The sequence below is a fragment of the Momordica charantia genome (assembly GCF_013281855.1).
Source record: "Momordica charantia cultivar OHB3-1 chromosome 5 unlocalized genomic scaffold, Mcharantia_2.0 BLBB01000005.1, whole genome shotgun sequence".
NCBI classification, from domain to species: Eukaryota; Viridiplantae; Streptophyta; class Magnoliopsida; order Cucurbitales; family Cucurbitaceae; genus Momordica; species Momordica charantia.
In genome coordinates this window covers 25016990-25028579 of record NW_028275163.1, presented here as the reverse complement: position 1 = coordinate 25028579, position 11590 = coordinate 25016990, and the positions used below count along the sequence as shown (strand labels likewise).

General features: G+C 37.8%; 2 protein-coding genes and 1 long non-coding RNA gene across 5 annotated transcripts; 2 read left to right on the top strand and 1 right to left on the bottom strand.

The window, feature by feature from the left end:
- The first annotated feature begins 1212 nt into the window (after positions 1 to 1212).
- LOC111025780 (PRA1 family protein B4) lies at positions 1213 to 2343 on the top strand. The gene has a single exon (XM_022303671.2). It carries the CDS (start codon positions 1387 to 1389, stop codon positions 2059 to 2061), a length of 675 nt encoding a protein of 224 aa, XP_022159363.1. The 5' UTR covers positions 1213 to 1386; the 3' UTR covers positions 2062 to 2343.
- Positions 2344 to 3916: 1573 nt separating this feature from the next.
- Positions 3917 to 8770, bottom strand: LOC111025725 (uncharacterized). 3 transcript variants are annotated; one of them, XR_015790677.1, is made up of 5 exons: positions 8368 to 8770; positions 7338 to 8281; positions 6828 to 7080; positions 6447 to 6712; positions 3917 to 5978 (listed from the first exon to the last, which is right to left on the bottom strand). It is a non-coding gene; the product is annotated as an uncharacterized LOC111025725 (long non-coding RNA). The 3 variants fall into 3 exon arrangements; XR_015790678.1 differs by having other exon boundaries at positions 7338 to 8083; positions 8368 to 8763; XR_015790676.1 differs by lacking the exon at positions 8368 to 8770 and having other exon boundaries at positions 7338 to 8359.
- On the top strand, positions 4265 to 7239 carry LOC111025724 (probably inactive leucine-rich repeat receptor-like protein kinase IMK2). The gene is made up of 3 exons (XM_088123583.1): positions 4265 to 6003; positions 6065 to 6297; positions 6465 to 7239. The coding sequence occupies exons 1-3, from the start codon at positions 4265 to 4267 to the stop codon at positions 7076 to 7078; spliced, it is 2586 nt and encodes an 861-aa protein (XP_087979709.1). The 3' UTR covers positions 7079 to 7239.
- Positions 8771 to 11590: the final 2820 nt, after the last annotated feature.

Below are 11590 nucleotides of genomic sequence, written 5' to 3'. Positions count from 1 at the left end.
CCTCTAATTAATATGACGTTTTTTTTAGGATTATAGACTAAAATATTTGCTCCAAAATTTATACGCTAAAATAATGTACTCAAAGTTTTTTCTAGTAAAACATGTAGGGTGGAAGATTGAAATCATAACCTACTATTTGAAAATAGGTTATGAAAATACATGCACCTATTTTCGCTATGATAATAATGTATTCAAATTATTATTATTATTATTATTATTATTATTATTATTATTATTATTTGGAAAGGGAATGTCTTCAAAATTGATGGAGCATCACATAATAATTTTGATGTTTGATATATCAAAATAAGATTTATATCTTGAACACAACTTTTTGTTTCATATATAATCCCTGTTACGAAAGCAACCCGTTCATGGATGACATAATAAGATTTTCATTAAATATATTGTATTTAAATGTCAAGTCTACCACGTGGAGAGTAATTTCACAAATTTCGCATGGTATTTGGTCAGGTCAAATACATATGAGTTGCTTTGCTATTAAGGAAAAATAAGTTTGCCTTCCCAATAGAGAGAGGCCGAAATTTTGAAATATTAAAATGCACGAGACTAAGGTAAATGTATAAGTATGACAAAATTTTTAATTTTTAATCCTACAAGTTATATAAAAGTTCACCATCAATTCTTAATTTTATTAAACAAGACCACAAATTTAAATAAATTTGTTACAATTTTTACATTATAGTCAAATTCTACTAATTTACCTATTAATTTTAACGAAAAATATGTTATTTCAAATTTTATTCGAACAAAAAAGAAATAAAATATAAAAAATTGTAGCATTTTAAAATATATGCTCTTTTGCCATGGAAGAAATAAAATAAAAATAGATAAAATATCAAAAGAAATTAAACACCTTCTAGAGTCGGAGACGAATGCAATGTCAAGTTTAATGTGATATTTAAAGTTAATTTTTAAAATTTTTTCAGTACAACAATTTTTTAAATTTAAAATACAATTTATTTTAAAAAAGATTTAAGATGCAATTGGGAATTTAAGGTAAATTTTGATAATTTTTTTATTTTTATTTTGTTTAGTCAAATTATTTTCCATTAATTAAAAATAAGGAAGAAAACGAGAATGTAGTGAAAATAAAAAGATGAGTCTGACCGTTGGTTGAGCCATCAAATCAAATTGTATGGACGGTCAGGATCAGGAACAGAGAATAGAGCTTCCGTCCATCCGCGTTTCTCTCGAATATTCATCGGTAGGAGAAGAGGTCTCTGCATCGTCAGTTTTCTTCTCGCCCCTTTCCTTCTTAATATTCATTCCCCCTTTTGACTCAATTACACGAGACGCACCATTCTTCCTTCACAAATCTCTCTCTCTCACCTCCGATTTCCATAGCCTCAAGATCCACCGACAATGTCTTCATCTCCGGCCATACTTCCCATCTCCAATCCTCAATCCACCGCCACCGTCGCCGCCGCCTCGGGCGGTTCTGTCCAATCTCAAGGCCCTGTCACCACTCCGGCCTTCCGCGTCTTCATAAACCACCTATCGGAGTCGCTCCGGCACGGTCTCTCCCAGCGTAGGCCATGGGCTGAAGTCGCGGATCGGACGGCGTTTTCGAAGCCCGAGTCATTATCCGAAGCGACTCTGCGAATCCGCAAGAATTACACCTATTTTCGCGTCAATTATCTCGCGGTGATTGCTCTCATCCTCGGATTTTCGCTCGTTTCTCATCCGTTTTCTCTAATCCTTCTTGCCGGCCTTTTGTCGTCCTGGCTCTTCCTCTACCTCTTCCGTCCGTCGGATCAGCCGCTGGTTCTCTTTGGCCGTACATTCAAGGACAGCGAAACCCTAATCCTCTTGGTTTGTCTCAGCGTCTTCGTCGTTTTCCTCACCAGCGTTGGATCGGTCCTCGTCTCGGCTCTCATGGTTGGCGTGGCTCTGGTATGTGCCCACGGCGCGTTTAGGGTTCCTGAAGATCTCTTCCTTGACGAACAAGAAACTGTATCCACCGGATTCCTCTCATTCTTCAGCAGCGCGGCTTCCAACGCCGCCGCTGTCGGCGTGCCTGTGACTGCTCGCACGTGATTTGAGTAGTCGAGGGGATGGAAGCGCCTTCGGTCCCGGTATCAGTAAAGGCATTAAATCTTGAAAATTGGCGTAGACCAAATAAGTTGCAGTTATTTTTTTTTTCTTCTTTCTCTGTGCAAAATTTCAGTTTAACGATCCGTTCTTTACCGTAAGATAGAATATGATACTTCAAACGATGTCTATGAATTCAAAAATTTTCCTCTTTTCTTTTATAATGGATCTTGTTACATTTTGTAATTTGAATTTTGTTATAACAAATTGTGGGATTTTATTCTCCTATTTGCTCTGTTCTACAATTTCTTGAATTTATCTTCCATACCTGTAGATTAGTGCTTGTTTGATTTATAGATCTGTGTTTCTTGAGAAGAAGAAATTTTGATCCAATTGTCATGCTATTCCTTCGGTATCGATCTTTTGCTTAGAACCCACATCTTTGCACCCTATGTGTTGTGTAGGCAAGTTATGATTCTTACCTTCTGTAATTGGGATGTATCTTTGTTCATAATGCGCAAATAAATAATAGGTCATCTCCCAATTTGGCAGCTAGATTAGATCTTTTGAGAGGTGTTTGGATTACAGTTTTTTGGTCAATGGATTCCACCAATTTATCAATTTTGCTAATCTATTAAGACAATAGAAACCTTATTCTTATTTTCAAAACCTATTTTTTATGTTACACATACACCCTAGGGATATGGTTGGTTTAATAGGTTTGAGTTTATATAGCTCCAATTCTGATAATTTGAGATTGGATTGTATGAAGGAATGGATCATAGATACTGAAATCTATGCCCTTTGAATTTGGTCTGTGGATTTATACAAGATTGATCCACGAGCCGACTGTACTACAATGTTTATGCACTTTGAAACTGAGTTTTGTTTGTGGATTTGTGAAGAAAACTTTATTGTTTTGAGCCTACTGGATAAACTATCGTTCCTGTTCATGTGTACATTGCCATTTTGTATTGAACTGTGAGCGAGCTTTAGGGATGATTGATGGATGGTTTTGAGCTTCGATGGTCATTGAGTTTCTTCATATTAAACTGGTCAATTCGGATTATTCTCATCTAGATTGTTGAATGCTTCAACTTTATAACGTTCATTTTGAAATCCATGCCTTCTTTTACCAGAGGTGTTGCGTGATTTGGCCCGTCATTTCTTGTTGCTACGTGAAGAGGATTTGGGAGCAAAATTCTTTCTTTGTTGCCGCGAAGATCACGTCTGTTGAACAGTTCGATAGACATTCATTTACAATTGGAGATTCTTGGATCCAATATCTCGAGATGGGTTTGGAATTACCTTTCAAAATAGTATTTTTATACGAAAAAACTTATATATACAAATAGAAAGTATCAATTACTATTTCTATTAGTGTTTTTCATATATATAGAGATAAATCTACACAATAACTATTATTTAACATGTGAAGCTTTTTAATGAATTTCTTTTGGTATGAGTATTTGCATTTTATTTGTTAGGTTAGACCTTTAAACAAACTGATATTTTGCTTTAGATTTTATTGTATTTTTCTTTACATGGAATCTGAATAAACAAATTAAAAAAAGTCCTGAAACAGTTGAAGAATTTATAAACGGCCAAATAACCAAATTAAACAGATCTAACTGGTTTAGTTTAACGTTTCAATTCAATTCGATAACCCCTGTTTGCAAGGCCTTTCCCTGGTTTTTTTTTTAATAAATAATATTTAAAGGCGGAAATTCTGGAGCCCAAGTGGCAGGGCAGGGCAGGACGTACGTTTGTTTCATAGTTTCGATAATACATAATCCACCTACTATGCTGACCCTGATCAAATATAGCCGTTGGAGGAGCGACAAGGCGTTACAGAAGCAAAGGGAAAAAAAATATGTCACGTAGCCTGAATAACCCAACAAAAATGTAGCCGTTAACATAAAAGAATGAAGACTCTGACCCCATTGTAAATCCCTCATCCGCCCTCTTCTCTTCTCTTCTCTTTCCCACTCTAAATTATAATAACATTTCAGATCCTCACATGCTTCATCTCATCTAATTATTTTTCCGTTATTTTCTTCATTTTCCTTCTTCTATAAAACTTATCTTCCCAACTTTCGGAAACCCTAGAAAATAACCCCACAGAGAGAGAACAAGAAAATAGGAGAATCCAGCTCGCCTTTCTGTTTCCATTCTCTTTCCCCACTCAATCTGAAGTTCCTTTCTGTTCATGGGAAAAACCCACCACTCCCTGAGTGAATTTCAGGCACGCCCACTTCAGTTGATGCAGCTTTTTGAACAGCAAACGGCTGTTTGGTGCTGCTCTAAATTACCCAGTAAGAACAGGAAATGGAAGAACCAACAATGGAGGAACTGTTCTTACTGGCTCATTGCTCTCATTTTTACTCATATCTTGGCCTTTTCTCTTCAACCAGTCTCCGGCCAGATGTGGGACGGAGTTGCTGTTACGCAAGGAGATTATCAAGCTCTTCAAGCTTTAAAGAGCCAACTTATCGATCTAAAAGGAGTTCTACGTAGCTGGAATGGCAGTAATGGAGCTTGTTCCGGGCGGTGGGTAGGAATCAAGTGTGTGAAGGGGCAGGTCATTGCCATACAGCTTCCATGGAAGGCCCTCGCCGGCCGGCTTTCCGAGGAGATAGGGCAGCTCCGGGAACTCAGGAAGCTCAGCCTCCACGATAACGTAATCTCCGGCGCCGTCCCTCCGTCTCTTGGGTACCTTCCAAATCTCAGAGGAGTTTACCTTTTCAACAACAAATTTTCAGGGTCTATTCCTCCTTCAATTGGTAACCTTCCTCTTCTTCAAACTCTTGATTTGAGCAACAATTTGCTCACCGGAGAAATCCCCTCTGCTCTTGCAAATTCTACCAAATTGATCAGGGTAAATTTGAGTTACAATTCATTGTCTGGATCTATTCCAAGTAGTTTTACGCAGTCGTTTTCTCTTATAATTCTGGCTCTCCAGCACAATAATATTTCTGGTACTGTCCCAGATTCTTGGGGTGGTTCTGGGAACAGAACTTGCCCACTTGGGGTTTTGACACTTGATCATAATATTATAACTGGACGGGTTCCAGCTTCTCTGGGAAAAATGGAATGGCTTCAAGAGATTTCCATTAGTGAAAACAGAATCTCTGGGGCTATACCAGGTGAAATAGGCAGGCTGAAAAGGCTTCGCCTTTTGGATTTATCCAACAACGCCATTAATGGCAGCTTCCCTTCAAGCTTCTTCAATCTCTCCTCTCTTGAATTATTGAATGTCGAGAATAATCGCCTTGATAGCCAGATTTCAGGAGATATTGACAGGTTACGGAATCTCTCAGTGGTGAGGCTTGGGAAAAATCGTTTTAGTGGCGAAATTCCTGCAAGTTTTGGGAACATTTCTGCTATCAGCCAACTTGATTTCTCGGAAAATAATTTGACAGGAGCAATTCCAGTTTCACTCGCCCGTTTGTTGAATCTGACGTCCTTCAATGTCTCTTACAACAATCTCTCTGGCCCTGTTCCCATTCTCCTGTCAAATAAGTTCAATGCGAGCTCTTTTGTAGGGAACCTCCAACTGTGTGGTTTTAGTACTTCATCCCCATGTCCACCAGCTCCCTCTCCACAGAATAATCTTACATCTCCATCAATAGATGTCATGAAACCGCATCGCCACCGCAGACTTAGTGTAAAGGACATAATTCTGATAGCAGCAGGAGCTCTGTTGGTGCTTCTTCTTCTTCTTTGTGCAATTTTGCTGTGTTGTCTGTTGACAAAAAGAGCTGCGAAGACAAATGGTAAAACAACACCCAAGCAAGCTGCTGCAAGGAGCATCGAAAAGGCAGCACCAGGCAGCACCGATGTCGCAACGGGCGAAGCTGGTGGAAAACTAGTCCATTTCGACGGGCCATTTGTTTTCACAGCTGATGATCTTCTGTGTGCAACTGCGGAGATCATGGGAAAGAGCACATATGGAACAGCATACAAAGCAACATTAGAAGATGGTAATGGAGATCATGGGAAAGAGCACATATGGAACAGCATACAAAGCAACATTAGAAGATGGTAATGAAGTTGCAGTGAAAAGACTGAGGGAGAAGACAACAAAAGGGCAGAAGGAATTTGAAACCGAAGTTGCAGGACTCGGAAAAATTCGTCACTCGAATCTCCTTGCTCTTAGAGCCTACTACTTGGGCCCCAAAGGAGAGAAGCTCCTTGTCTTTGATTACATGCCTAGAGGAAGCCTCTCTTCCTTCCTTCATGGTAAGCAAACTCAACAATGTGCTCTAAAAGTTTACTATTCATGATTTTTTAAAATGTTGCAGTTCAAACAAAGGGCACAGACTCGACTTACAACTCATAAATAAGGTTACTAATCTAGCTAAGCCATACTCAACTTCTTTTGTACTTACTTGTGTTACTGTATACAGCTCGTGGACCGGAAACAACAGTCGATTGGCCGACAAGGATGAAGATAGCAATCGGAATTACGAGTGGGTTGGGCTACCTCCACACAGAGGAGAATCTAATCCATGGGAACCTCACATCCAGCAACATTCTGCTGGATGATCAAACTAATGCTCGAATTGCAGATTTTGGGCTTCCTAGGCTCATGACTTCAGCTGCAGCTACTAATGTGATTGCCACTGCAGGAACACAGGGCTATAATGCACCTGAGCTAACAAAAACCAAGAAAACCACAACAAAGACAGATGTTTACAGCCTTGGAGTCATAATATTGGAACTTTTGACTGGAAAATCTCCTGGAGAAGCCATGGATGGGATGGATTTACCTCAGTGGGTGGCCTCAATAGTTAAGGAGGAGTGGACCAATGAAGTATTTGATTTGGAGCTTATGAAAGATACGCCAAATATTGGTGATGAACTTCTGAACACTTTGAAACTTGCCCTGCATTGTGTGGATCCCTCGCCGGCGGCTCGGCCAGATGTTCAGCAAATTCTCCAGCAACTGGAGGAGATTAAGGCAGCTTCCACTTCCGGTGATGGAGATGATGGCGCAAAAAATCAACCAGCAAATGAATAGACCTAAATATCGACATAGAATTATATAGATTACCACCCAGATGAGAAGAATAAATGGGTATTATTATTTTATTTGTTATAGTAGAAGAGAGATATATTCTTTTGTTTTTGTCAGTTTGTATTCCAATTATTCTTTTATTCATAATGATTCAAGTTCGTGTATATTGGTGATACAAGTATAATGCGATTTTTATAAATGCAATTTAAGTTGATTGTGAGTTTCTGTTTTTCAGTAACCTGTCCTGAAAATAAATAAATACCTGCGTCTCCATTGCTCTGTTTTCCGGCACGGAGACTTTGATTTTTAGGGCAGGTGGTTTTCGCCGGCGATGGTTGGTCGCTTCCTCCGTGGCTGCAGCGACTATTTCCATGTCTCATTGCCGGAGTCCGGTTGCTCGTCCCCGACCTCCGGCTCCGAGTCGCCATGGAATTCGGACCTTGAATTTAATTTAAGCTTCTGCAAAACCCTAATCGCGGCTATGTTGATTCTTTTTCGTATTCTCGATCTCTATCTCTCTCTATTTTCCTCCTGATCATGATCTAAAGCCAATCGAACCAATTCAGGCTCCATAAAAATTAACTCTCTCTGGGTTAAATCGAGCCCCTGGTAATATTCTACAAATTGGCTCCTCTCAAGAGAAGAAGGTCATTCGGAATAGCTGCTTGGCCTACCCTCCTTTTGGTGACGCATATAACTTGCACGAGAATCGTTAAAAAGCTTATACGTGCTTCTTTAACCTCCTTTTGATTTTTACCATTTTTACTAGGTTGCGTGGCCTTTATATAAACAACGATTTGAAAGAACAGTGCAGAGAACACTTCACAAATAACAAATTTTCTATCTCTATTTTATTTATTATCCACTGCGTTATTTTTTTTTTCCCCATTCAAAAGTTGGTGCGCCTAAAATGGCGTTTATATTTTGCCGTCGACGATTGATAATCATATGGCCCCGTTGAGAAAGAGACTTGAAAGAAGAATCAAAGGTCATGTGATTTTCTGCTATCTGCGAAGAAAATATCAGAAGGTTCCAAAATTTCTAAGATACGCTGCGAAGATTTTTTTTCTTTTTTTAATTTCTTTTCAAACGCCTGCGAAGATTTTCCCTCGACATTTTACCCACTCAAAAGCAAGAAAGCGACAAAATCCTAACTCGCGCGAATCCGGGAATCGCTCCCCATTCTCCCTCTCTCTCGCCAAATCGCTGCTCGAAATTATACTCAAAACGATTTATCTAATGTAATTGTACGAGATTCAACTTCAGAGACAACATAATCGTAAAATACTCACTTCTTATTCCGTCGTCGAATAACCGTTCACTGTATCAAAAGCCATTGCTCTGTTTCTGTAACCTAGCTCTGTTGCAGGCGAGAGCAATAAGAACCGATGAAACTCAGGATGGATAGCGCCGCGGCCGAAGAATCGCCGATTCGGCGGTTCGTCGAGGACACAGCCGCCGTCTACGGCGCTATCCCTCCTGAGCTTCAGAGGATTCTTCCTCACTTCAGTCAATGTTACGTTTCCGGTACACAAGAGGTAGAGCGAGAAGCAAGGGAAACGGCAGCCATTTTTATAGCATGAATCGGGAAAGACGTAAAAAACGTGGGGGGTATGAGACGAAGATGCACAATTCAGCACCAGAAACTGCTCAAAATTTGTTCGCTCTTGGACTTTGAAATAACAAAATTAAGTATTATTTAGGTCCAAACTTGACCGTTCTCTAATTTTGTGGAGGATAAAATTTAAAAATATATATATATATTTAGTTTCATTTCACCATCATTTTCAAAGTAATGACAAAATTATTCTTTAGTGTAGAGTGTTAAAAGAGCCCAATACTTTTCATAAAAGAAGAGACAGCTCTCAATTTATAAAAAATTTAAGGATAAAATACACTATTTAATCATTGAATTTGATAATAAATTTCTATTTTGTTTTTAAAGTTCAAAAAATGACAGTTTGGTCCTCAACTTTTAGAAAATAGTTCTAAAAAGTCAAAATTCTCGTTACAATAGTAACTTGGATATTTTATATTATTTTTAATTATGTGTAATTTTTTTATTCATTTTCGTCCACTCTCTCTCTTCCTTCCGTCTTTCTCTCCCTTACCCTTCTTCCTCCCATTCCTTTTCCTTCCCCTATCTTCTCCTTACATGGTGACACAGGGAGAGAGGGAGAGGGAACAAATATTAGTAGGAAATTAAGAGATCCATGTGGTGAACTAGAAAGCCAAATTTGCAAATAAAAAAGAAAGAAAAAAAATTGTTTCAATAAGAACAAGGGCTACCACTTTGAGAATAGCCCAAAAGTTTCTCCGATCTTCAACAGCGAGAAGTCATGGAGAGATATTTTCGCAGATAGAGAGAGAAAGATAGAGGGAAGGGAAACGAAATGGAGACGAAGGGAAGAGAAGTAGATGATGAAAATTAATAAAAAATTACACACAATTAAAAATATTTTAAATTTTATAAAATATCCAACTTATTATTGCCACGTCATTCCGTTAGTATACTAACAACCTTTGAGAACTTTTTTCTGAAGATCGGAGATTAAACTCTCACCCTTTTAAAATTTAAGGAACTGAATAGAAACCTATCTTCAAATTTAGGGATCAAAATGTATTTTAACTTATATAAATTTATAATCGACGTTATTACAAATCAGAATCACTGTTCAATATTTGACTGCTACAGTAGCATTGATTGGTGTATGACATGCTAATGTGGAGTATGTGATTGGTTGGAATAATCTTTGACCAATCCCAATTTTTGCTGAATACGGCATTGCTAGTGCCGACTACGATGTCGTGATACCCTTCTTGCGCTACATGTACTGCCCGTGGTATAGAAACTCAATCTACGCCGCTGCCGTATGTAAAACTCAAAAGGGAATGACTTTTTCAATTATTGAAAATTGGAAGTAAATGATAATTATAGTCTCTCTCTTGCTGTGTATTACACAAAATGCCCATCAATTCTAAACTTTCAAAAATTTTATTTTTACACCTTTAAACTTGTTTCAAAACTATTGTTCTTTCAACATTTTTTCACTAAAGTAAATGAAAAATATAACGTGGCGGTGATTTGTAAAATAGTAATACATGTGACAAAGATTACATGTTTCATTTATGTCCATGAAATTTATGATATATTTCAATTATACTGTTTAGTTTAAAAAAACATATGATCAAGAGTTATTGTTCTCGATAAATGTTTTGGTCTGGCCCATTCGTCGAAAGAAGTTTTTATGAGATCCCTATCTACCCAAAATTTTACTTTTGGTTACGACGAATGAGTGGAGTTCGGATAGATGAGTTGACTAGCTGAACAGCAAGCAAAGGACCTATAAAATATAATTAGAGCTCCAACCTCATGTCAGTGTTTGTCCGATCTATGGTCGATAGAGTATAGTTTCGTCTACCTGAAAAATGAGGCAGAAATCTATATTTACAAGAGTGAGCTTCAGATTGGGCTTGAACGACTCTTCGACAACCGAAAATTGAGGCATGTTGTTTGAGATTCCGTTAGAGGTTTGCGCATGTAGGCACTCTTCAAGGTTAGCTCGATTATTCAGTTAGACGGCCGATGTAAGATGTGTAGGTCAGTTCGGCATGTAATATGACTTGCGACCGAACATGGATTGTTTGGCTCGACCTTCAGAAAAGTCCAAAGTTTTTGTTAAGTGATCTATTATATTGATTCAGTGTACACATAGTTGGTGAGAAATCGCCACCAACATATACCTTTATCATTTTACAAAGGTTCATTTTAACCTTTAATAATTGAAATTGCTTCAACAAAATCATTTAAATAGCTTATATATTTAAAATAAATATGAAAATATGATGTGCCATAAGTGTGCGCTTTTTTATTTTTTCGTATGAATGATTTTTTAAGTGTCATGGAACAATATTGTGTAAGACATCACGGTAAATATTGACATAAGATGAATCACATAAGCACCCTATCATATTATTCAAGATTATTGTTCTCCCTGAGACCTCGACACGACTCTGTTGCATTTCTTTTATCCCACTCTTCCTTTAGCCTAAGCTATATAATATTTTTGTTCTCTCATTTTTTTTACTGACTTATTTCGTTAAAATCATAAGCTTTATCTACATAATTAGTTTCTTTTCCCTAAGACGATGAGTTGAAAATCTTTAGATGGAATCAATTTCAACTTAGATTGAGCATAAACTAAAATCTCTTGCCACCTCCATTACTTCATTAACTCCCAATTAAATCCACTGTTTTTATACTGTACAATTTACCCCGAAATAAAATTGACCGCACATGGACAAGAGTTTTTAGCTTTTTTTTTTTCCTCTACATAATAATTATACGACGTGTTGTCTAATTTGAAAGTTTGGTCGAAAATTGTGAATGCAGCCACTTCCTCTCCCACAGTCCACACCCGACACGATCAATTCAATGAAACAAACACTTTCCTAACAGTTTGGTAGCGATCCCATTGATTGAACATATACTAAAAAAATGGCCATCATTTCCAA

What these genes read in the sequence shown, in the direction of transcription:
- LOC111025780 (XM_022303671.2), top strand. Translation starts at nt 1,387, where the DNA reads ATGTCTTCATCTCCGGCCATACTTCCCATCTCCAATCCTCAATCCACC.
- LOC111025724 (XM_088123583.1), top strand. Translation starts at nt 4,265, where the DNA reads ATGGGAAAAACCCACCACTCCCTGAGTGAATTTCAGGCACGCCCACTT. An exon ending in GAGATCATGGGAAAGAGCAC is followed by an intron (nt 6,004 to 6,064) that starts ATATGGAACAGC and finishes GGGAAAGAGCAC; the next exon opens with ATATGGAACAGCATACAAAG. An exon ending in CCTCTCTTCCTTCCTTCATG is followed by an intron (nt 6,298 to 6,464) that starts GTAAGCAAACTC and finishes TACTGTATACAG; the next exon opens with CTCGTGGACCGGAAACAACA.